At 35.3% G+C, this 27152-nt stretch overlaps 1 protein-coding gene across 1 annotated transcript; it reads left to right on the forward strand.

The window, feature by feature from the left end:
* Positions 1-2705: 2705 nt before the first annotated feature.
* On the forward strand, positions 2706-26235 carry TMEM41B (transmembrane protein 41B). Its single transcript, XM_054582935.1, has 7 exons — positions 2706-3019; positions 13749-13866; positions 16485-16613; positions 19024-19117; positions 19740-19844; positions 21395-21533; positions 23729-26235. The coding sequence occupies exons 1-7, from the start codon at positions 2899-2901 to the stop codon at positions 23896-23898; spliced, it is 876 nt and encodes a 291-aa protein (XP_054438910.1). The 5' UTR covers positions 2706-2898; the 3' UTR covers positions 23899-26235.
* Positions 26236-27152: the final 917 nt, after the last annotated feature.

Below are 27152 nucleotides of genomic sequence, written 5' to 3' on the forward strand. Positions count from 1 at the left end.
GCTGTGTAAATTTTGTAAATCTGTATATCATGAAATATGTAAATATATCATGAACATATCAGTATATATTCATTAAAAAAAATTAAGCCATGTAGAAACTGTTTGAATTCCCTAAAAAGACACCTCATGTCTTAAAAAAAAATCCATCCACAAACAAGTGTTGGTGAGGATGTAGATAAAAGGGAATCCTCATGCACTGTTGGTAGGAATGCGTATTTGTGCAGCCACTATGGAAAAGAATATGGAGTTTCCTCAAAAAATTAAAAATAGAACTGCCTTATGATCCAGCAATTCCACTTCAGGGTGTATATCCAAAGAATCCCAAAACACTAATTTTAAAGAATAAATGCACCCCTATGTTCACTGCATTGTTATTTACAAAGTCAAGATATGGAAGCAATTTAAGTGCACATCAATAGACAAGTGGATAAAAAAGTGGTGATACATATATTCAGTAAAATATTACTCAGCCATAAACAAGAATGAAATCTTACCACTTGAAATGGTATGAATGGATCTAGAGGGTATTATGCTGAGTGAAATAAGTCAGACAGAGAGAAGCAAATACAGTATAATTTCACTTATATGTGAAATCTAAGACAATATAAGTGAACAAATAAAACAGAAACAGACTCACAGAGACAGAGAACAGATTGATTGTTGCCAGAGGAGAGGGGGTTTGGGGGATTGGGTAAAAAAGATGAATGGATTAAGAAGAACAAATTAGTAGTTACAAAATAGTTACAGGGATGTCAATAATATTGTAATAACTATGTATGGTGCCAGGTAGGTACTGGAAATATCAGGGGGAATGCTGATAAAGTATATACTTGTCTAACTACTATACTGTATACCTGAAACTAATACTCAAATATAAACTGTAATTGAAAAGTAAAATTAAAAATATAATAAATTAGCACCAGAAAGGCACTCAGAAAAAAAAAATTCTTCAGTGGCTTCAGATGTCTTGGAGGGCTTACTTCAAACTTCTAGCACTTTGTCCTAAGGTCCTTGTATTATTTCTTTAATCTCATTTCTTTCCATTCTCCTTCTCTTCGCTTCCACTTTTTCCAAAAATAAGCAGCAGCTTCTAACCTTTGTAAAAGCTTTTTCTTTAATTCCCATGCATCCTTTACATCAGTTTGAAAATCATTATTGCTAGGCACTCACTGCAGCCCCATTCTCACTTAGATACCTCTCTTTCTGCTATTGCAATTTATGTACCTCTCAGTGTTATCGCACTGTATTAATGAGGTTGTTCATCAACTTATTGGCTATTTAATTTTTTTTCTGTGAATTGACTATTCATATTCTTTGTCCACTTTTCTGTCAAGTACTTTTCTAATTGACTTGTAGAAATTCTTACTTATGTGGCAAATATTTTTTCTTGGTCTGTTTTAGAGTTTTTAAGGTTTGTTTTTTATTTTTTTGGTCATACTTAGTATATGTGTAGTAAAATATATCAAATTTTTGAAAATAGTTTTGTGTCTTGCTCTAGAAGAAATTCTCTACACTGATATAAATTTACTCGCTTTTATAATTCTTCTACCTTTTTTTATAATTAGCTCTTAAAATTGTTTTTGAATAAGTATTTTCCAGATTAGTCTCCTCATTCATTTTTTTGTGGTTGAAAATTTATTCAACAAATTTATTAAATGCCCACTTAGCTGTTATTAAGACTACCTTAATAAAGCCTCCATTCGCGATGTGGAGGCAAACAATAAACCAGTAAACAAATAATCCAAATAATTATTGCTTTTAATTAACGACTATGAAGGAAATGAAATGGGGACCTGCCTCGTAGAGTGGTCACTAAAGGCGTTAAAAGTAGGCAGAGGACGTGCACATAAAACAATTCCATTACATGGATTTCCCATAATGAACCATTTTTCTTTACTTTTGGGTTTTTAGATTGCTTCCACATTTACCGTTATACTAATAAATAATGCTGTTAGAAACGACTCTCTTCATATGTTTATTTTCAAAAAATAGTTTCCTAGAAATGTAATTACTGGATTGGAACAATATTTTTATACACACTGCCAAGTTGCTTTTAGAGGGAATTCCAAAACACTCTCCACTGAGTAAACCGAATACTGCTGGGAGAGGTAGGAGTTAAAAAGAAGTAACTATTAAAAATAGGCACTTTGGGGCTCAGCAAAAAGAAAACCTAAAATAAAGAACCAACGTGGGTTTACTAGAGAGGGGCGGCTGGGTAATGACAAAGGAACATGAAAACTCGGATTCTAAACCCATTTCTGCCACCCTGTGACCTTCACAGGTTATAGCTCCTCCCTGAGTCTTAGTCTTCTGAAACTCGGTAGAATCGTATCAAGTTTCCTGTTTTTCAACATCTTCATACCAAGCATGCCCTAGGCCTTCCAAATTCCAGACAGTAGCTTTGGAACAGGAATTGGGAGTGGGCTGAATCAGCCCCCACCGCGAAACACTGCCTAATCATTCTCGGACACTTCCTGCGGCTGGGCCGAACGGTTTGAAGTCGCCGGAACTGCACTTCCGGATAACTAAAGCTGCGCACTACGACTCTGGGACCGCAAGTCACACCGTGTAACTCCAATGCCACGACTGCGCATGCTCCCCCTAGTCGCGAAGCGGGGCGAGGCAGTGAATGCGCAGGGGCGGGATGTGACTTGTCTCGCGGGCACTGGACAGGCGTGAGCCCAAAAGTCTCGGGGCGGTGCTCGGCTGCGCGGGGCGGAGCTTAGTGTGAGTGGGCTGAGGTCAAGCGTCGCTGTGCTCACCGACTGAGGTCGTTTCAGGTTAGGTGGTCCCCCCGGAACTGACTGGCCGCGGTCGCTGGGGGTTAGGAGGTGCCGGCGGAGTTGTTGTTAAGGGCGTGCGGCATCTCCTCGTTCCCCAACCTTCCCTGCAGTAGCTATGGCGAAAGGTAGAGTCGCCGAACGATCGCAGACGGGGGCACTCCAGGCGACCCCAGCTGGGGACCGGGCAGCGGGGACGCGGGGTCCCACAGCCCCGGGCAGCAGAGACCACTTGAAGGGTGAGTGGATCCAGGGACCTGAGCTGGGCCTGGCCTAGATGCGGGAGTGTGCCGGTAGGGGCTCGGGAGGGGTAAGGACCCCAGCTGGGTTGTGGGGATTTGCTGGGGCAAAGGGGGCCTTTTCGCACCCAGGGGCGGGAACAGAGAGAGCCGGGAACCTGGTTTTGGGCCGCTGCCTCCACCACAAGACAGGACACCTAGTCGGTTCGTCGTAAATTTTTTGTTTTGTTTTTTTTTTTAGTTGAATTCAGTTAAAAGGAGGAATGACACTGGCTTGTTGACGCCAGGGAGAGTGTAAGGGTGCTATTACTGAAGCTAGGTAGAGCTGTAAGGAACTTTAGCATGCATTGCTTTTTGTAGCTGAGAAAACTGAGGCCAGGAGTGGGTACATGAGTTGCGCAAAGTTACCAAGCCAGATTAGTAAAGTAGTGGTTAAGAACAAGGTTCCTTGGACGTAATAACTACGTCCAAGTGCAACTTTCAGGTGACAGGAACACCTGGATTTGAGTTCCTGCTTTACTACTTATGACTTCGGACTTGTTATCTTTCAAAGCTCAGTGTCCAAACTGTACAATGAGGATGATAAAAGTAATAGTATCTAGTTAGATTGGTGCGTGGATTAAACAAAATAATTATGCCAAGGATTTAGTGGAATGCTTGGCTTGTATGAAGTGAGGGCTAAATATTAACGATTATTATTAGAGCCAAGATCTCTCATTTTAAAGCTTTTTTCCACTATGCCAGTCTGGCATTTCTCAGGGCTTTAAATATTATTTTAAGAAAAAAAAGTACCTAGAAATTAAGTACTTTGGTTCCAAGTACTTTGATTCCATCTTGGCAGAGGGTTTTTCATTACTTTTCAGCAGTTGAAACTGATAAGCTCTTTAGATGGTTTTAAAGCCCATTAACTTGAAGAGATCCTAATAAATGGCTATTATGTTGTCTGTCGCTTACTTACATTATTGTGTTCCATCACCAGGGATGGGTAAGGAGAGGATCTTTTAAGAATGTTCAGCAACATTGTAACTATAGTCAGCAGTAAAGAAAATTTAAAATTTATAACTATGAAGGTAGTAAGTTTAACATTCAGCTGAAATGCTTTATGAATCAAATTTAAAATGCATTAAATGAAAAAACAGCATCTAGCAGAAAATGGTATTTTATTTTTAAATATTTTAAAAATAATTTAAAATGTCTCCAGTTTACTTTGGCTCTTTAAGCTTTATGTATTTGGGTATTTTCCCACCTTAGAGACAGTAGAGCCAAATAACTTCAGTAACTCAGAAATGAATGTTCTCACTGTGTAAATCCGCTCAAATTAAAGGAATGTTGTTTTGAAGAGGCTCTTACCAAGTGACAGTAATCTGGGGGTTTCCTGAAAGTTTTCCAGGTAGGTCATCCCTAAAGATTGTCATTTGGTTTGCAATAGCAATCAGTTGATTTATTATTATTATTATTTTTAACCTAATGCTGTTGAGAAAATAAAATGTTGAAATTTCCAAAGTGTTTTTAAATTGTTTATTTTATCATTTGAACAACACAGTTATTCTCATGATGCTGTCAAATGACTTCTGTAGACTACAAAGCTGTAGCAAGATGGAGGAGATGTGAAAGATGCCTTTGTGTACTAGTAGGATTTGGATAAATAGGTTTTGGATAAAAGAAGGGAATGGGATTCTGGGCAGGTGAAACAGTTGGCTTGAAGGTTAATGTGAACCTTTTATGTGTGTCAGTAAAGAGTAAGTTGTCAGGAGTGAAGAATTTATGTTGGGTAGTAGGAGATAAGATTGGCCATGGTCATGATCAAAATGGTGTGATAGTATAGAGGGTTTTAACATGCTAGGCAAGGCCCTGGCCAGCTAGTTCAGTTGGTTGGAGTGTCATCCCCATACACCAAGGGGGCATGTTCCATCTCCGGCCAGGGCACATGCAAGCATAAATAAGCAAAACAACAAATCTCTCTCCCTCCCCCGCCCCCAAATCAGTAACATAAATAAAGTGCTAGACAAAATAAGTTTTTGGATCCATACTTTTTTTTTTAATTAGTTTTTTCTTTTTCTTCCTTTCTCTGTCTCTGTAGTGTTAGGAATTTTTTGGACCCTTCATGGTTAGGAACTTTCATGGACCTTTTAAGTAAGAGAGTTTGATTTACTTGCTGGTGGTAATCAGCTGGTGATCTGATGTCATTAGTAACTACTTAGCCACCTATTTTGGGGGCTATAAAAAATAATTTTTGTTAATCGCAGGTGGCAACTTGACATTTTAAAAAGAAAAGATTTTAGAGAACAGATAAAAATTTTAGTTGCTCTTGATTGAGAAGTGCATAATAATGAAAAATTTGTATTTTATTACTGACATATCTACATAACTTTGATAAATAGTTGGTTCCAGAGTGAACTTTGGTCTGTATTCCAAAGTCTCTATTCCAGCTGTGACTTTGGTCTGTAGTCTAACATTTGAGCCTTATAGACTGTGAGGACTGCTGTGAAGACTTGAGCAAGACAATGACACTGAAAGTCCAACTCTTGCATGATGAGGAAGGTTGAGAGACAAGAGGTAGAACCACTTAAAAGGCTTATTTATTTATTTATTTATTTATTTATTTATTTATTTTAGAAAGAGGAGAAGGGAGGGAGAAAGAGAGGGAGAGAAACATCAATGTGTGATTGCCTCTCACCCATCACTGGGGATCTGGCCCACAACCCAGGCATGTGCCCTGACTGGGAATCTAACTGGTGACTATTTGTTTCGCAGTCTGGCACTCAATCCACTGAGCCACACCAGCCAGGGCAATTAAAAGGCTCTTGATCTAATCTGTGCGCAAGGTGCCAGGACCAGGGTATTTTATTTTTGTGTGTGTTATTTGCCCTGGATGACCTATTTGCTAGCAAGTCACAGAAGTTCCCTGTTTTGATTTAAGAGGACTCCTAAAACTGTGTTTTTCAACATGTAAGTCATTACTCTTGTGAGCAGCGTGAAATCAATTTGATCAGTAATGATGAGCCATTAAAAAAAAAGAAGAGAAATTATCAGAGCACTTTGCATGTAGGAGCGGGTGTTTTCTTTGAGTTTTTATCAGTTATGTAGCTCTTCTATGCGCCAAATCATGGTATAAAATATATTACTTATTGTAGAATGCAGCCGAAAATGGTTGAGGAACACTGTCTCAAAGTTGGTTTTATTGCTCTTAGAAGACAATATTGTTAGAACTTGCACAAAAGTAAATCCCTCTCAGATGCCTATTCTAGATCCTGTCATGCTAATTTGTTTCAACAAATACTCTGAGGATCTGCTATAAGCAAGGTACTGGCTAAGAGTAGGAAAGAAGCTCTGATTACTGATAACTAGGAACTAAAGTTAGACTGAAATTGGCAACTGGACATTAACCAAGGTATTATTTGCCTGATTTGTTGATGCCAATCTCAACCCAAATATTATGTATCAGGATTTTTTTTGCTTATAATTAATAGAAAATACAATTGAAAGCCTTGCTGAAAGGAAGTTTATTGGTTCATAGAACTAAAAAGTTGAGAGATTAAGTAGGATTCACTGGCTTCAGCCTGGAACCAATGGCTGAATAATATCATCAGGATTAGATCTTTTGTGTGTTGTGGTCTGCTTACTTGATGTCAGCTTTATTTAAGGTTGATTCCTCTTAAAGGTCCAGGTGAGCTAAATGTTTCTTTGTTAATTTTGAAAATCTTTTTCTTAGTGTTACCAAAAAACGTTTAGTCATTCACCCTGATCAGATTTTGCCAATGAGCTGCTTATCCCAGAACCTATCACTGTTGTCAGGGAGTAAGAATAACCTGATTGGCTCAGTCTGATTCATAACCTACACCTAGAAAAGGGAATAGGAATGAGGCTAAGTCAGTCTTCCCCAAAACATGGGTCTCTATGATAGATGATTCTTGATTTTCCTCTATTTGTGTTCAACCATCGTGGTGTAGGAATGAAGAAAGTGAACTTGTAACACTGATTTTGGGTTAGATTAGATGTAAGGAAAAGATAAAGATTCTAATCAAAGGTGCTGCTTCAGATGATACACCATTGAATCCAGGCTCGATGGGCATGGAAGGAAGAGAAGCAAGGAGTCCAGGAGAAGGTAGAACACGGAGTGAGTAAGCTCAGGAAAGAATACAAGTGATGAAGGAATGACATGCCGGGATTTAAAATGTCCAGAGTAGAGCAGTCTCAGGTGATATGAGAGCTTAGCGTACCCTTGCAGGTGGTTGGCTAAAGGTGAATACAAATTAAAGTCTAAAAATTTTGAGCCTGGGTGGATCATACAAATGGATGGTGATATCTTTTAGGATTATGAGGAAGTTTACTGTTTGTAATATGAGCAGTCTTCGGTGACTAGGGAAAGTGCTCAAAGTGGTTAGACAGCGAGTGACGGTGTGTGAGTTGAACTGTAGCAGAGTGGCAGACCCTAATAAGCCTTAGAGAATGAGCTTTTATACAAAATAGGTAGTGCTGTATTTTATAGTTATTTTAGCTGTTTAAATTTATACTTGATATTACCACTTTTTATTAATAACTTAAAAATTTGAAAGCCCTGTTAGAGTCCCTCTAGAGTTATGTTCTCAGGAGAGATGGGTCTTGGCTTCCTTCATGGTGGGATCAAGTAGGTCTAGTGGAGACTGAATATTGAGAACTAGTGGACTAGATGACCATTAGTATTCATTCCTAAGATTTTAGAGACAGAAAAATTTTGCTTTTCAAAAGATGTTGATATGAAACTAAGAGAAATAGGAAGCTACCTCAGATGCATTGAATTTAAGTTAGGCTTTTTTAGTAGGCTTTTTTAGGATGGATATATACTTATTAGAAGTTAGAGAAAAAGTGCTTGTAGAGGGAAGAATTAAATATACTGAATAAACGGAGAAATAATTCTGAGAGCCACATCTGGAAGGGAGTGTGCTGGCTGGCATTAAATGTAAAGATACGGGGAAAGGCACAAAGGAAGATAGTTTCATGAACAGATCTTGAGTTAGAGATTGGGAGCTCACTAAAGTGTAGAGGCAGTGTCATTGGTTGATAGAAGGGGAAGGTAGAATTAAAGGCTTGAGACTTGAAATAGCCCTTTTGGATAGTATTGATAAGGGGTTATTGTTTGCAAATGATAATCTTAATTGAAGATAGAAAAACAAGTGAATTTGTTCTAGGCCAAAGGAGCATGATGATCCGACTTTTGGCCTGGGAGGGGGTTGGTAAAACAGATAATAGGATGATTCAGATTGGGAATTAGTATGATGGAGGATATAGAGGTTAATGAATGTATTAAGTACTGGTGTGGATAGCTCTAAATGTTAAATGACACGTGTCTGATGCAACCAGAAGAAGGCACATTATAAATATCTGTGCTACACATGCAGACATAGAGTTACCATTAGAACAAGCTCTGCATCTTTTATCTTTTTAGAAATAAGCGAATTGCATGCTAGTATCTGGGTTTATTAGGACTTTCCTCAAGAAAAATTTTTGAACCATAATAGCCAGCTCTCCCTACTTATCTGTTTGTATGAAAGAGAGGTTCAAAACTGAACATCACTTAGTTTTATTGCATTCTTACTAGTGTTGTGTGTGGGTATTACTGCTGAACATAGTGCTTGCCAAAGTTTGCCTAATTTTAGGAAGTAAAGAAAATGAATTGGAGGTTAATTTTGTTCAAGCGTCTATATATTTTATTACCCAACTATAAAACAAGTAGCAAGCAATCAGGGATGTGTACTCAACCCTCAGTGTAGTTAGTGTTCTGAAGGTCTGTTAAATGTTGTTTGACACCTTTCTCTCCACCAGCCCCTTACTTAGTACTGGTGAATTCATAATGGGAAGGAAAATATTATAGTTTAATTTTAGGGCTAGCATGCTAAATGTCTTATTTAATTTTAATTTAAGAGAACCATGTTACCTGTTGAAGTCTTCAAAAATATGTTTACCTACAGTACATGTTAGAAGGCCCTAAATTTCCACCTGCTCTTTGAATCTTGCTTCCATCACTCTAACCCAGTAATCTTGCTTTTCTGAAAACTAAAAGCCCCTTTGTACCACTCCCTGGGGATCTAGCTAAGGGCATTGGCAGCTTCCTAAGAGCAGAGATAGAGCAAAGTTTGGTACACAATAGATGCTCAACAGACAGTTCTAAGCAACTGTACATTTGAGTGCATACTTTGCATAACCCTAAGAGGAGTTCCAAGAAAGGGAGGAAATCAGCCATTTATTCTTAGAAGTAATTCTGTGTCCACAAATATCTATAGGATGAAAAAACAAAAAAAATAAATAAAGTTATTGATGGTTTTGAAGAGTTTAAAAGATACCCATAACATTAAATTATTTGTATCAGTACTTTTTGTACTCTCTACCTGATTCTAGCAGGGAAGTAAGTGGAACGTGAGGGCTAGGCAGATTAATTCCAGGTAGATTAAAAAATAGCATACCTTGGCCATACAAGAAGCAACGAATGAATGCATAAATAAGTGGAACAGATCGATGTTTCTGTCTTTCTCTCTCTCTCTCTCCCCCCCCCGCCTCTCCCTGTGTGTCTCTCTCTCTTCCCTCCCTCACTACCTCCATCTCCTCCTCTCTCTCTCTTCCCTCCCTCCCTGTCCTATCTATCTAAAAAAATCAATAAAATTAAAAAGTAGCATATCTTTAAGAAGTCATAGGCCTCCAGAAAAATCATACAGACTATACACTTAAGTTAATGTATCTTTGCCTTGATGTCAACCCATAGAAAACTATACCAAAATGTTCAGTATTTATATATTGCCCTTATTCTTTTTCTAGTAGAGTACCTCCTTATTTAATAAAGTAGGAAAAAAACTAGTTTAGCCTTGTGAGAACAGTTTGTTGTTTAAATAGGGATTTTTGGTTGAATTGGTTTCAATGCACACTTGATATTTTTGTAACTTTTGGCTGATAACTCTTTCCTTTTTTTTTAGGGTGAGTAGCTATGATTTATTATGAGTCATTAAGGTATGCATTGAATTAGATATCATAATTAGGACAAAAATGTAGTGGACAGTTTGACATTTGTCATAAGATTCTGCAGAGATCTCATATTTTATCTACTGCAGATGTTTCAAGTCTCTGTTTAATTCTCTGTGCTACAGAAAAGCATATATACAAATACATCAGGGGATTAATGAACTGGAATATTAAGAGACAGGCATACCTGGTTTATTATTTCATCGAAAGCATCTTTTGTGTTATCCCATTTCTTCCTGCAATAAATTTATAAGTATGATACGAGCAAATAAGTTTCTATTTGTGACTTGGTTTTTGAAGTAAATTCTTTTTTGAGATTACATAAAATGAAACATAGCAGTTAAAATGATAAGGATTTGTGATATGTTTAGATTACAGAAAATTGGAAAAGAAAAATTTTTAACCTTAGTGTTCGCATAGAACTCGATAAATCTAATATTGTCTTTTAGAAAGCCTGCTTTAATGAACAGATGAGAATAATTTATATGTAGTATATTAAAGCGCTAATCTAAGCAATTGGTGTTTCAGCAGAAATTATGAGTTACCTGTAAATGGATAGTAAAATGCCTTGGAGATATACTTAACACTAATTGGTTGCTTAGGATTTTTTATTTAATAGATAGTACATACTCCTTTGGGCCTCTATTTACTTACCTTTAAAATAGGTAGGGTCAACCAGATTGTTGCTTCTTCTATATGATTTTTAAATTATTTATTGATTTGAGAGAGAGACCAACATTGATTTGTTGTTCCACTTACTTAGGCATTCATTATTCCTTGTATTTGCCCTGATCAGGTATTGAACCTGCAACCTTGGTTAGGGACAGTGCTCTAACCAACTGAGCTACCCAGCCAGGACCAGATTGTTGCTTCTGAAGCTTTAATGTGCATACAAGTCATTTGGGTATATTATTTAAATACAGATTCTGATTTAGTAGGTCTGGGATATTGGTCTGAGAATCTGCATCTTTATCTTCACCTGAGGACATGCTTATTAATTTTAGAGAGGGGAAGAGAGGAAGAGAACATCGATGTGAGAGGAAAACATCATCTGTTGCCTCTTGTCAACGAGCCAGCAACCTAGGCATGTGCCCTGATTGGCAATTGAACCCGCAACCTTTTGGTCTACGGGCCGATGCTCCAACCAACTGAGCCACACCGGCCGGGGTGAGAGTCTGAATTTTTTTAAATTCATTTAGAGCGAGGGAGGGAGGGAGAAAAGGGGGATGGGAGACAGAGAGAGAGGCTCTGATTTATTGTTCCACCCATTCATGTATTCATTGGTTAATTCTTGGATGTGCCCTAACAGAGAACCTGCAGCCTTGGCTTATTGGGACAATGCTCTAACCAGCCAAGCTACCCAGCTAGGGCGAGAATCTGCATTTCCAGCAAGCTCATTGATGGTACTGATTTCTGTAGTTCCCAGAATATCCTTTGAGTAGGAAGAGGCTAGATGGTTGCTCTTGCTCTATGTTCAACATAGAATTTAACAAAACCTTACTTATTCAGTTGTAACATAAAACTGCCATAGTGAGACAAAAGATAAAGTGCAAGTTAAGGCTTTTGGGTTGAAAGGAACAGTAATCAGTTTAAACCAGCACAAGTAGAAAGGGAAGTTGTCCTAAGAATTTGAGATAATTTCACTGGTATCCATGAACAAGAAATAATGTAGCCAGACTTCAAGAAAAGTACAAAGTTAAAAACTGAGTAGGTTAGCTATAACTCCCATTGTTCTGCTTTATGAATTTCTGTTCCAACCTCCCCTCTTACATTTTCTGGTACACGCCTTTGGCTTGCCAGGTATTGACAGTGGCCTATACTGTTTGACCTTTCAGTCTCAAGACCTTGAGACCTATCTATTCTTCTTAGTTAAAATTTTAGGAATGAATTGTTTCTGTTTGGGTCAGGTGTCCAACCTTGGGCAAGTCAGCCTTCCATGTTTGGGAGGGTGGAGTGTGGAATCACATGGTAAAAAGAGGGCAAATGAGATTAGCCTCTTTGGAGGGGGGATGGGCACAGGAAAGGTGCTTGTTTCCAGAGAAGGGGAACCTTACCAGAGCAGACAGTGACACCTGTCTGATACACCTTTATAAATGTTCACGAACAATGATTTGCTAAATGTTAGAGTACTAGCATACTTCATAAAAGCACATATAAAAGCCACACAGTAGTTGTGGGAGCATAGTGATAGATCCATTCTCAGAACTGAAATCAATAAATCCTAATTATAAAATACATATATTTTTAATTTAATTTATTAAATTTTTATTATCTTGTTGTTGTAGGTCCACTTATTTATTCATTCATTGGTTGCTTCTTGTATGTGCTCTGACTCGGGATCAAATCCACAACCTTGGTGTATCCAGGTGATGCTCTAACCAACTGAGCTATCCAACCAGGGCCAGTACATATATTTTTACAATCCCAAGTATTATCAGTATATACATGTGATAATGATAAATATAAGCAACACAAATTGAACTGCTTATACCTGCCTCTTCCCTGGTGAATACTATTAAGGTGTTCTGGCCTTCCCACTATTGACTGCTTCCAGGAAGAAATAGCCTGCTCATTATGATGCTTGCTATTTCCTGGATCTCATTTCATACTTTTTATTTATTTTTTTTAAGATTCTATTTATTTATTTCTAGAGAGAGGGAAAGGGAAGGAGAACGAGAGGGAGAGAAACGTAGCTGTGCAAGAGAAACATCAACCTGTTGCCTCTTGCATGCTCCCAACTGGGGACCTGGCCCACAACCCTGGTATGTGCCCTGACCAGGAATCAACCAGAGACCTTTTGGTTCACAGGCCGGTGTTCAATCCACTGAGCCACACCAGCCAGGGCTCACTTCATACTTTTATCTGGCATATACTTTTAAAGATAATGTTAAGAGTACCTTGTGAGGGAATGTAAACAAATTCTCCCATTCTTGGAGTCACAGACAGAGCCACCCAGAACATCTGAGGTTCAACTTTATTCTGAAACCGTTGGTGTAAAGAGAAAGTATAACTGTCACCAATTGCAGTACCACAGTGATTTCCCAGTCTGTGTGCTGGGCTAGGTGCAGTGATGTGATGCAAGAATTTTTAAAATGTACAATACCTGACTATGTAGTCAGGAGCACTGAACTCTCTTCCCTTAGATTGTCCAAAAAAAAAAAAGACAGCAGCAAATACAACAATAACTGTCCAGTGTGAATGAATCAGAATTATACCTTTTTTTTTTTTTTTTTTTTTGGTCAGGATAGCAAAAATACATTTTTTAATGTGTGCAGAATTTTATTAGTTCATGTGTGCCATGAGATGAAAAAGGGTTGAAAAATCACTGCATTAGTGAAATCTCTAGGTTCTTGTAACAGTTGAAGTAATTGCCAGATCACCTCATTTTCCTAAGAGGCCATTCTTTGTTCCCCATACAGATAATAAAATTGAAAATCAGTGATAACACTTAGAGTAATACCCATTTTCCCCCTTTGGCTTATTAACAAACCAATGCTACAAATTCTGGTGTTCTGTTTTTTCATGCTTCCAAAATGGGTATAGCCCAGAAAAGTACTGTGCCTAGTTAATAAATGTCAAATACAATTGTACTTAAAATTTAATGTTACAGTGTTGTGGGCGAACGTGTGAACAGCCTTTTGGAAGGAACGCCTTTAAGGAAATTATTTGCTGATTTGGAATACTGTCTTCCTTTATGTTTATCTTAAGTATGGCTTTTTTTTTTCCCCCTCCATTTCAGAAAAAGCCTGTGCGGAAGCTGGGTCAGCAAGAATGTCACTTCTTATATTGGTGTCCATTTTCTTATCTGCAGCTTTTGTTATGTTCTTGGTATACAAAAATTTTCCTCAGCTTAGTGAGTAAGTATACTGAAAGAAACTGAAAATGTCTAAGTATTTAAAGTGATGAAAGTGGATTAAAAGTTAAACTAATTTTAAGCAACAGACTGTCATGGTGATTGTGTATCAGCTCTCATGGCCTGTAGCAATTCCATATTTATATTGACACTGTTATTTAAATACTTCTTTCCAAGTATGACTCTATGCAAGGTTTTCCTAGCACTGCTCCTCTAATTAAGGCCTAATCTTTTTAATGATCCTGTATCTCTGTATGTGCTTACTTCCTCTTTTTCTCCTTCACATGCATACATGTATACATATAAAACTAAGTTATTAAAGTTTTGTGAAACCAGTGTTGGTTTCTGACATTTTCTATCCTATTTCATTTTCTTTTTAATGCTAGTAGTGACCAAGTAAATGTATTTTACAGTCCATAATAGATGTTGACCTACATTTTGAAAAACATGAATGATCTCTGCATTCCGTTTTCCATCCCTGTTTTCTCCCTTCCTACTTGTCCTCGTGACCAGTTGTTATCGTCTATTCACTCATTTCCTCATTCAGTACATCTGTGTCTCCTAGCTCTTTTTTCTTCCCTGTTCTATGGAAATAATATGGTCTCAGTAGGTTCTTTTTACAGTGAAATGGACCTTGTAAAAAAACTAAGATGTAGTAGACTTTCAACCAGGGCCACTGAAATGTGATTTCAGGGTTTTAGGAATGTACTGTTTCCTGTAAATTCTTTTAATTAACAGTGTCTTACTCTTGAAAATTTATAGTTAAACTTATTTATATTTCAATATTTTGATTTCTTGCATCAATGTAAATAAGTGTCTTTGGGAGGATAGCATGTTGAATTATGGTAATATTAGTATGATGGAATTTTAGATTTTTTTCTGACTTTTTAAAAAAGATTTTATTTATTTTTAAAGGGAGGAAAAGGGAGGGAGAAAGAAAGGGAGAGATACATTGATGAATGACAGAAACATCAATTGGCTGCCTCTCCCACACGCCCCAACAGGGAACCTGGCCTGCAACCCAGGCATATGTCCTGACCCAGAATTGAACTGGAAACCTTTCAGTTTGCAGGACAACGCCCAAGCCACTGAGTCTTACCAGTCAGGGTGATTCTTTCTGGTTTTGATCAGAAATTGGGAAATAAAGAGCGGACTGAAAGAGAGAAATTATATAGAGTATAGACTAACATTGTTCTCAGTCTGCCTTAGCATCACATGTACATAATAATGAGTTATTATAAATCTTTTGTAATTCTGCTTATTTCTTTCTGTGTGTGTATTATGTGTATATGCATGCATGCATGCACACCCCTATAAAGAGTTTTTTAAGTTTTAAATTTATGATGAGGAAACCTATTTTAGTTTACCTGCTATTATAGGACTTAAGCAACAGTCTATCATTGTTCTACAAGGTCAGTTAAATTTTATCATTAACAAATGAGTGCAAAGGTGATTATTTGAGCCTTTTATAAGCAAAAAATTATTCAGTTCCAAACAAGAAACCAAATGATAAAGTAAAATTAATAGAACAGGAAAAACATGTTTTTTAAAATTTATTTTCTAATTATACTTGACATACAATGTTACATTAGTTTCAGGTTTACAGCATAGAAAACGTTTAAGTTTTTATTTGAACTTTGAGCTGGAATAGCCCAGAAAAGGTGTGAACTGCAAACTTAATACAGTTTTTACTTAACTTCAGTTGTAGTTGATTATTGACTTTAGCTTATCATGAAGGTTACCCAAAATGATGTTAAATGTGTTTTACATATTACTAACATCAGTGGTTCATTCTTAACTCAAAATTTATACCACTGTTGGAGCAAATGCTTTTATCCATTTATTCGTTGGTCAAAATGCTTATTTGTTTTTTTCCATAACATGGCTCTAGTAGCTCTTAGTTGTCTTTAACTTCATTCAAAACAATTTTGTTAGACTGTATTGTGACAGCTGTCATATCAGTGTACATTAAAAAAAATCAAAATTGGTGAATTTTTGTGTAGCTATTTTAATATTGAAGATTGAAGATATGTAACATTTTTGGCATAGTATGCTTTATTATATCAAGAAAGGTAAAAACAACTGAAACACAAGAAAATATTTGTGCAGTGGAAGGAGAAGGTACTGTGATCAGACATGTCAAAAGTGGTTTGTGAAGTTTCATGCTGCAGATTTCTCGCTGGACAATGAGCCATGGTCAGATAGACCAGTTGAAGTTGATAGTGATCAAATCGAGACATTAATAGAGAATAGTTAGCATTATACCACAAGGAGATAGCTGATATACTCAAAATATCCAAATCAATAAAGTTATTGGTGAAAATGAAAAATGTGTCTTTCATTTTACGGAAGAAACCATATGAATTTTTTGGCCAACCCATTAATTTGGGTCACCTTGAATTTTCTTATGTAGAGCACATGTCTCATTATATTATTAATTAATTCATTAAAAAACAACTTTTAGGCTTTTGAAGTTAATTGTGAATTTATGCTTAATATATTACAGATCAAGGCATCATCATTTTGGATAAAACTTCATGTTTTGAAATTGGCTGACTATAATGTTAATTGTCTTGGCAAATTTCTGCTTTAAAATTTTCCACTTTAATTTTATTTCTTTAGAGAAGAAAGAGTGAATATGAAGGTTCCCAGAGATATGGATGATGCCAAGGCCCTAGGAAAAGTTTTATCCAAATATAAGGACACCTTTTATGTACAAGTACTTGTGGCTTATTTTGCGACATATATTTTGTATCCTTTTAACTGAGAAATGTTTTCTAGTTTTGTTCAAGGAAAAGATATTAAAAGATCTGCTAGGTTATACATAATTATTTTTCCTTTTAAAAATTGTTAATGTAGTGTAACAATATTAACTAGAATATTGAAAAATTAAGATGCAAAATATTCTCATTTTAATCCTGTCTCTTCAACTTAGTAAATATTTATGGATATTTGTGACCAGTTTTATTGTACTTTGCTTATCCACTTATAAACAGTTTCTTTTCCTTTGTATTATTTGAGATAATTGTTTGCCTTTTATTTATGATTATTTGTTGATTGTCTTAATTTAATTTAAATAATTTTTTTAAATTAGTAGTCACCATACCATAATTGTTAAAATTCCTTTAGGTTTGAAGATATAATTGTATTTAATTTTTTGGTTTTTTAGATGTTACGTTATGAATCTTTTTGTTTATGACACTTTTCTTCCATTTAATGGTTTTCTTTGTAAAAAAAGAAAAAATCCTGAGAGGATAATTAGTTATTCAAAGGATATGGATTTTTAAAATAGTACTTAGTATGTATTTCTTTGTTTTATGAAAATATATGTTGTATTTTTAACTGGTCAGGGAAACAACTTTATTCTTTCTAAATATTTTCAAGCTGTTTATGCCACTAGTGATTAATCTAATTGTGGACTTTAATTTCTGATTTTTATATCTTTTGTTCTTTCTCTGTTTTTTTAACCTTCAAGTGGTTAAAGTGGAGGACTTGTTTACTTTGTTGATTTTTGAGAGGAACAGAGAGAGGGGGTGGAGATGGAAAGGGAGGAGAGACAGACAGAGACATCTATATGAGAGAGAAACATTGATCTGTTGCCGCCCATAAACTCTGGACCAGGGATGTAACCTGAAACCTAGGTATGTGCCATGAGTGGAATTGAACTCCTAACCTTTTTGGTGTGAGGGATGATGCTCCAACCAACTGAGCCACCTGGCCCGGGCTGCATCTTTAATCTGATCCATTCTATTTTTCAAATATTTTCAATTAATGAAAGACATTATCTCTTGATGTTATGACAGTAATCCTTATGCTTTTATTTTAAAAATAAAATAAACCAGCTTTTAGTTTAAAAAGGCAAATTACTTTGCTAATTCTCTCAAACTATTTTTGTTCTTGCTTCCTCTTTTATTTTTAATGGAGGCATCCAGTAGACAGATGGAAAATTTGGGACTGGTATTTGACTGGAAAAGTTGAATCAGAGAGAGAGACTTCAGAGTTGTCAGAATATATATGGCCATATATACTCGAAGCCATGGAAATTGCCAAATTTATCAAAGGAAAGAGAGAGAAGAGTATAGCTAACAGAATGGTAGAGAAATCCCAGATTCGAGGGTGAGGAGAAGAAACAAACAAGATGGAATGACCTGTAATGCAGAAGAAAAATAAAAAATTTTTTTTTATGATACAGGATGTTTAATTCTTTGCAGGAATCACTAAAAAAAATGACTTGAGAAAAAGTCATTAATTTTGGCCAGGAGGAAGTTTCAGTAGACTGGTGGGTGGGTGTGTGAGCCAGGTTGTAAGGGAAGAGGAGAGTGTCCCGGGAGGAAGAAAGATGAGAGGCAGTAGCTGGATAGGATGCCTCAGTCAAGGAAAGCCTCGATTTTCTTTGGTTCATAGGCATCTGAGGGGTTTTATACAGGACAGATCCTGTGAAAGAACAGGAGGCTGAAGAAACAACCCAGAAGGAAGATTAAAGTGAAAACATGAGTAAAGTGGGAACTAGAGAAAGAACAAGAGAATTAATGGATGAACACAGAAATTTTCAAGTAGAAAGGAGAGATTTTGAAGGAGTTCATACAGCCTGACTGTCCTTATGTGTAAATTATGTCGGGGTTAGAAAGGGGACAAAGCCAAAACTGAAAACTAAACAAAAGTAGGAAAAAGCATAATTGTTTTTAAAATAAGATTTGTGATTTTTACTATATTTTGTAACCCCTATCTTTTTTTATATTAGTGAACTTAAGCAAATGTCTATAAGTTAAATTAGAAATTTCCACAGAAATCATTCCATCATTCTTGAAAAAATTTGGGAGTAACTGCAGTGCATTAAAGAAGCATATTTAAAAGATTATTGAAGACCTTTTTTGTTCTTGTGTGGTATGCGTGCGCTCTCTCTCTCTCTCTTTTTTTTTTTTGCCAAAGTGCCTAACCCCTGGCTGGCACATGTTAGTGAATGGTCAATTTAGAGATAAAAGGAATTATAACTGAGGAGTTATATATATTTTTTACACTTTTAGACATACTTTTACTTTATTTTTAATACTGTAACTTGACATGATAACTTATGTATTGATACTATTTTCCTGAAATGTTGGATTTGTCTTTTAAAAATTCTGCTTAATTATGTTTTAATCCTTAACTTAAAAGTTAACAGCTTGCAAACATTTGCTATTCCAGGTTCTATATTTCTCAGCATACTCTCAGGGTTTCTTTATCCCTTTCCTCTAGCCTTATTTCTTGTTTGTTTGGTAAGTATATGAAATGAAATTGGGAGACTAGAAAAAGCATAGCTTTAAATAGAATGAGGAGGAGAAGGATGGCATTACTAGTCTCATTTAAGCATAAACTCATTAGGTTTAAGAGACATTTAATGTTAACCTGTTAAGTTCCTCCATAAGGAAGTGTTACATAGTTGTTTTTTTTCTGGAACAAGGATGTCATAGATTTAATTGTATTTATAGGCTCAGTTTTAACCTTTGCTTCGTATTGTGGTTTATAATTCTAATAGTCCAAGAAGTGGGCAAAATGAGTTAGGTCCCAGGGCTGGAGGTGGTGTTTTCAAGCATAATTAATTGAAAGAAAAAAATTTGCTTTTGGACTTTTATTCTTAGGTTAAAAGCTAACATGAACTATTTGGATAGAGTCATTAAGTTTAACTGCCAGTAAGTCCCAGTTTGTTGTAGCTGATCTCATTTTAGTTACAATTTGGACTAGGAAGGACTAGATCAAATTGGTTCTTGCTCTCTGCACAAGAGATGTCATGCAGAATATCCTCTCCCCGCCCCAAAAGAAGTAAACTAGTTTAGCTTTTCCTTAGGTGAATATATCCATGCAAGTGAGTACCAAATATGACTTCTTGTTGTTTTCTAGTGTTCTGGACTCGGTGCCTCATTCTGCTATATGCTCTCCTATTTAGTTGGGAGACCAGTTGTATACAAATACCTAACGGAGAAAGCAGTAAAATGGTCACAGCAGGTAATCATGTATTTTAAAATTGTTTAATGTAATTCTTTGGCTAATCGTGAAGGTCAGTATATAGCCCCTACATAAATTAACTCAGTCTCAGGGCTTTAATAAAAATGATCTTTTGACCAAAATAAAATCAAGTGGGTGGTAAAAAATGAATGTTGATGTTTTCAGATCTAAGTTTTTATATGTTAATTCTTCATTTTTAGTAAGTTATGTTAGAGCATAGAAGTCAAAATGTTCTGTGTAAAGGCATCCACATGGTAGATACCTCACCTGTTTTGTGTTGATGTCAGTGGGTCACTAAAAACTTGTGTCAGCCAAATCCTTTGATGTGTTTCACTAGCGGGAACAACTGTTATCTTCAGTCAGGATCTCTGCACAGACTAGCAATATTGTAAGCAATACTGCACAGAAAAGCCTAACATAGTGTTGCTAAGAAAATCCTCTCTTTATAAAGAATCAAAAGAAACATTATCTCAGAGGAGTTTTAGAGATCATCTTTGCCTAATCCCTTTTTATTGGTTAGCGTATTAACAGAAATTAAGCATTTGCCCTAAAATTAGTCATTTACTTGTAAACCAAGGCCTACAATCTCTGGTCTGTAGACTTTTGTGTTGTTCTTATATAACACATATGTACTGAATACTAAAATTATCTTTCATGTATTTTTGGGATAGCTATTTTCTGTTAGTTCAAAGGAGGTATTAACTATAATGTAATCATTGCTTATATTTCATTGGTTAAATATTTCCATATACTTGTTTAATCTTATTTATCAATCATGAATTTACTTATGCAATATATATTGTAATAACAAAGATCTGAATTTTTAAAAAATTGGAGGTTGGGTATATTGATGTGTTATACCTGCGCTTTACATTGTAGGAAGTTAAAGGCATTAAAAAGTTGTTTACCTAATGCATTTCTTATATCTGGTCATAAGTTCAATGTTGCCATTTTAGGTTTAAAATGTCATTGTTGAGCCATCATTACCTAAGCCAGAAATTTTCAACTTTTTCATCTTGTGGCACACATAATAAACTAATCACTAAAATTCTGTGACACACAAAAAGTGTTTTTTGCCAATCTGAAAAAAATAGACATAATTTTGATTCATTCACACCAGATGGCTATTACTGTGTTTGCTGTTGTCAGTTTTTTATTTGACAGTCTAAGGGAAAAGAGGTCAGTGCCCTTGACTAAATAAGTCATATGTTGTGTGTGTTAAAAATTCTGGCGGCATACCAGTGTGCCTCTGTGTCACACCGATTGAAAATCACTGATCTAGGCTGATGTAGAGCCATCTTCAGTAGAATAACATTAAGCTATAAACACAATTAAAAAAAACAAACAAACAACTCTTACCCCATATTATTTAGCTCTGGTAGTGAGCATTTGATAAGTAGTTCATTGTCATTTTCAAGTACCTTTTTGATCATTTCTATTAGATAATTTAACTATCAAGTATGAGAATGTAAAATAAGGTATTTTATATTAAAGAAATTGTTTTCAAGCTTGACTTTATCTTGATCCCAATTCTTTCTTTCTTATGACAGGTTGAACGTCACAGAGAACACCTTATTAACTACATTATATTTTTGAGAATAACACCATTTCTGCCTAACTGGTTTATTAATATTACATCTCCTGTGATAAATGTGCCATTGAAAGTTTTTTTTATTGGCACTTTTCTAGGTAAGGTCTCTGGTTCACTCTGTGTTAGAACTGATTGTGTACATATATGTATCTAGCAGTGTCCAGCTGGGCTAGACTTGATGCTCTTTGCAGACATGCCAGACCATGGCATAAGGCCTGGTCTATATAAATAGATGTTCAGAATTGGTTGTTGGAGTGTCCTCCTCTTTTTTTTTTTTTTTAATCCTTACCTGAGGATATGTTTTTATTGATCTGAGAGAGAAAGAAAGAGAGAAACATCGATTAGTTGCCTCCCATACATGTCCCAACCAAGGCTTGAAATGGCAGCCTAGGTATATGCCCTCACCAGGAATCAAACCTGGGTAGAGGACAACACTGCAACCAACTGAGCCACCTGGCCTGGGCTGTTAGATTGTCTTAATTTAAGTATTTGTGTGTTAACTTCTTTTAAACAGGCACATTTTCTACTATATATTTTTTTAATCATTCAGGATTAAGCTGGATTTTTAAATTCCATTCTCTCCTTCAGTGGAGAGAAAAAAAATTCAAGGTGCCTTTTTTGAATAATTTTATCCTCTATCCTCTAATCAAACACTGAAATTTTCAACTTTAATTTCTAGTAGAGAATTGATACTATTTTTTGTTTTATTGAAATCAATATTTATTATGGACATTACCAAAATGTATGGGGGAAGCAGGGATTAACAAACATTTTGCTTTCAAGGAGCTGTGCTTATTTTTGAAATTAAACAATGAACATTAAGATTCTTTTATATATTTTATAAATTCAAACAGTCCCTTAGAGTATTCTGCTTTTGTTTCAAATTTAAGTTGAATTGTTTAGCTACAAACAAAATGAGCAGATTCTGAGTGTCCATTTATTGTTAAAATACATCTTTTTGAAAAGAATAACCAAAACCAATTTTTATTGCTACTTTAAAAAAAAATTCCTTGACAAACTTAAAAATCTCAGTAGAGGTAATTTTGGATTTTGTAAATTAATGTTCATGGAATCAAAAGAGAAATTTTTGTCCATATCTCCTTATATTACAGATGAAATACCTAGGGATTTAGTTAACTTCAGCTTTGGCTAAAGCAGCTTTTTCAGTTCTGGTTTTTAATGAAATATGATTATTTTGCATATGCTCTTGTATAAATTCTTTTTACTAATATAGAGTACCATTTCATTTCTGAGTATCTCCTACCACTTCATTTTTATTTTAAGTGTATTCTGTCAAGGGTGCAGGACCATTTTCCCAGTCTTATTTTTGAACATTCAGATTATTTCCAGATTTTTATTACTATAATGCTTTGATGAACATCCTTGAGATCTTTGCTCATACACATTATTTGTTAAAGTTGAAATTGCTGGATCAGAGCACAGTCTTCTTTTAAGGATGTTCATTAGTGTAAAATTTTTTTCCAGAAACTTTTCTTGAGTTCTTAAATTTATTTCCATAAAAGGTGATTGTGAAAAATTTAATTCTTTAAAATTAAAAAAAAAATTTTTGCTTTACATTTTTATGTAAATTAAAATGAGGTAAAATTGCATGTACTTTGAATATAGTTAGATTTTTTTAAAAAGATTTTATTTATTTTTTTAGAGGGAGGGGAAGGGAAGGAGGAGGAGAGGGAGAGAGAGAAACATTGATGTATGAGAGAAACACTAACCTGTTGCCTTTTGCCCACCCCCAGCTGGGGACCTAGCCAGCAACCCAGGCATGTGCTCTAACCAAAATAAAACCAGCGACCTGTTTGTTCACAGGGCAGTCAGTGTTCAATCCACTGAGCCACACCACACCAGCCAGGGCTAATTACATTTTCTTTTTTTAAGGGTTTTTTTTTTTTTCTTTAAAGATTTTATTTATTTACTTTTAGAGAGGGAAAGAAACATCAATGTGTGGTTGCTCCCCTGCTGGGGATCTGGCTTCCAACCCAAGCATGTGCCCTACACTGGGAATTGAACCAAGAGCCTTTGGTTCGCAGGCCAGCGCTCAGTCCACTGAGCCATACCAGCCAGGGCTAATTACATTTTCTTATCCTTGATGTTGGTGTCCTCCGTTCCCCCTGCCCCCCAACCTTTACCTTATGTGGAAATAAACTTGAGGGACTTTAAATTAAAAATTTCCAAAGTGGAAATTACTATATTCTTAAAAGCTATTTTATACTTGCTGAACATTTTCATGGTAAAAGACAAACAATTGACGCTTTTTACTGGTTTTGTTTCTTTTTAGGTGTTGCACCTCCCTCTTTTGTAGCAATTAAGGCAGGAACAACATTATATCAACTTACAACAGCAGGGGAAGCTGTTTCCTGGAATTCAGTATTTGTTCTAATGATTTTGGCTCTACTTTCTATCCTGCCAGCCATCTTCCAAAAAAAACTAAAGCAGAAATTTGAGTGAAATACCATCTGGGTTTTAGTTTTCCTATCCTCCTCCTCCTCCTCCTCATCATCATCTCAGGACTGGCAGGTTTATGTGTTAAAATCAACTCTTCGATAATTGAAACAGGAATTTGTAAAATAGTTTCCTATCAGACAGTAAAAATAATGCATTTAAGTGGCAAGGGAGAGAAGAAAGAATGGAAATTGATATACTATGAAAAGTGCTGTTAGTAGTTATGATTGCCATCTTCTAAATTACTATCCCAAGGGTAGCTATAAATAATTAGTACACAGCATTGTAGGAAATTCTTGACCCAGTTGATTCATTCAACTTGATATATTCATGAACTGGCTATAGATACTTATCTTTGACTTAATATTTTTCTTTCTTATCCCTTACTAATAATTAAAATAGATATAGAAAAGTAAAAACTCTAGATTTTTAAAAATAGCATTGTAGTTCAGGCTAGTGTTAGCCTTTTTTTTTCAGAGCATAGAACTTAAAACTAGTATTTAAAAGAGATTTACATCTTCCTCTTTTACCTTTGAGGTAATGGACTTATTTAGAAGTTGCATCTTACTTAGTATACCACTGAATTGGGAAAGGGTATCAAGTTATATCTGTTTAGTGTATTTTATTTTTGCTTTTTTCTGTTCCAGATTATCATGGATTAGTTTGAAATTTAAATTTTGACCAGTCTATTTTCATTTTTTTCTAGCTTTCACAGTATTTACATTGTGCATATACAAAATGGTGATTACATGATAATTGTATCATATTGGTGTTGATAATTTATATTCAGATAATATTTTGTTACAGTTTCCCTTTATCTCAAAAGGGGATCAAAAAACAAACATTAATCATATACAGTTTTTAGATGTTAATTATATTGCTTTATATTTTGAAATAAACAGTGACAGCGTAACATGTAAGTGGTTAAATATAGTTTATTTGTTCCAATGACTGTAAAGTTTACCTCATTTATTTATTAGTCTGGTCATTAAAGTATGTATTATGTAACTATCCTTTTTTTAATGCACGATATACTTATAAGAATGCCTTGTTTCATTTCTATTGATGGCTTTTTTTTTGTTTGGGGCTGCTTTTGCTTAATGCAGTTTCCCAATTTACTCTTTTTTACTTTTTATAACTCAAAGTATAATTAACTTCTCACATGGTAACTACTAAATTTAAATAGTCCTGGAAAAATGAAACAGCTTTTTGCTGCTTGCTTAATGGTAATATACTTGATTCTAGGCTATAACTGATCTAAAGTAAAGTACTCTGTCCGTTTTACCTTCACCTAAGACTGTCATGTTGAAAAGTACTTTAACTGGGAGAAATCCCTATATTTTATTGTGAGAGGTGTGATTATCCTCAAGGCCTGTTTCTACTACATAATGTGGACTGATTTATTATTTTTTCTATCACAGTATTAACAAATGGATTTATTGTAAATACAAAGAAAATATATTGATTAATATACTATTCTTATGTCACCTGGCCTTTGTGTGAAATTATTTATTGTTATTTCTAGCAAGGTTTTCTTCCTTTCTTATTGACCAGAGACTGAATGATAAGCTTTTGTTATTTTTACAGATGAACTTAAAACATAACCTTTTGAACAAAGTTCACTAAATATTACTGTATAAAATGTAATTGAATAAATTTTTATCAGACTTTTAAAAGTAAAAGAGCTTTGACTCAGGAGAAGTCTCACTACTCACTCCAGTGTGTATATATTGAACTTACTCTATTCTCAGAGTATTTTCCCTATCCTTATCATTGATTCTTTCCCCTTGATTATTTTTTTTTTCTGTTAGAAAACTCAAGTGTCACTCAAGGTGGGGTATATTTTCTTCTCCCGAGAGAACAACCAGTCTCTCTAGATTCGTCATCAGTGACTGCCAAGAACAAACCCTTCAGCAGGCTATACTCTGAATGCAGTGGTGCCTGTATTCACGGATTCATAGACATGGTCTGATGTAAATTCAAGGTTTAGACACATCTTGAAGACAGATACATATAATAACCACAAGAGAGCAAGTATGTGTAGTGGGGAGGCCTACAAGCTAACTAGGAAGTTGACGCACTGACGAAGTGAGACTGTACCTTCTTAGTTAATGGCACCTCTCTGGAGTTCAATTACCTTGAGTGTATATTTCTAAGATACTTAATGAATGCAAACTAAAATGTAACAATAAATTATACTGAAAAAAATTAAATGTAGTACTTGGTCTTTATTTCATTGAATAAAAATGTATTCTCTTGATATTCTGATGTGCATTCTCAAGAACAAAGAAAATTTTAAATATTTCTTTTTAATTTTTATGTATTGATTTTGGAGAGAAAGAGGAAGGGAGAGAGAAAGAAAGAAACATGTTGTTTTTCTTACTTATGCATTCATTGGTTGCTTCTTGTATGTGCCCTGACTGGGGATTGAAGCTGCAACCTTGGTTTATGGAGATGATGCTCTAACCAATTGAGCTATCTGACCAGAACTTTTATTTTTATAGTTGACTTTTGAGAATCTTAATGCAATTGAATGTTGTCTTTGGCTTTTAGAAAATGAGCAGAATAAATCAAAATGGCTGGAGCTTTGCTGGTGTGTAAATGACCATTAGATGTATAGGTGGTGGGTTTTATTGCAGCCTTAGTACTCAATTCTGATTCATGCCGCCCCCCTGCCCCATGTGGGTCACAAAAGTCTCCCAAGCCTCGCATATAGGCAGATTATTTTTCCATCCTATTTTTTTGTGTAGCCAGACACTATACATACAAATCCTAGCCATTATCCACATTATCAAATACCTTATATCAACAATCTTAAACTGGTATGCTGCAAGAATTTTTAAAACATGCAATACCTGACTAGTTGGGCACTGACCTCTTTTTCCCTTAGAATGTCAAATAAAAAGATGAGAGCAGCAAACACAATAGCCATCCAATGTGAATGAATCAAAATTCTACCTACTTTTCTGTCAGATCAGCAAAAATATGTTGGTGTGTCACCAAATTTTAGTGATTATGTGTGCCATGAGATGAAGAGTTGAAAATTGCTGCCTTATGTGACCTATAGGTTTAATGTAATTCCCATCAATGTCCTAGCAAGGTATGTGGTAGATACAGAAAAGATTATTTTAAAATTCATATGGGAAGGCAAAGGATGTAGAATAGCTAAAATCAAAAAAGAATAAATAGGAATCATTCTTCCAGATTATAAAATTTATTATATAGCTACAATAATCAAGGCAATGTGGAATTGGCAGAGG

Source organism: Pteronotus mesoamericanus, unplaced genomic scaffold (genome assembly GCF_021234165.1).
Source record: "Pteronotus mesoamericanus isolate MK-2021 breed Mesoamerican mustached bat unplaced genomic scaffold, CSHL_Meso_final contig_1189, whole genome shotgun sequence".
Classification (NCBI taxonomy): Eukaryota; Metazoa; Chordata; class Mammalia; order Chiroptera; family Mormoopidae; genus Pteronotus; species Pteronotus mesoamericanus.

Bases quoted from the DNA above. Each gene is read 5' to 3' on its own strand.
- TMEM41B (XM_054582935.1), top strand. From the start codon at position 2,899: ATGGCGAAAGGTAGAGTCGCCGAACGATCGCAGACGGGGGCACTCCAG. The intron at 3,020-13,748 runs GTGAGTGGATCC...CCTCCATTTCAG, and splicing joins CAGCAGAGACCACTTGAAGG to AAAAAGCCTGTGCGGAAGCT. The intron at 13,867-16,484 runs GTAAGTATACTG...TTATTTCTTTAG, and splicing joins AATTTTCCTCAGCTTAGTGA to AGAAGAAAGAGTGAATATGA.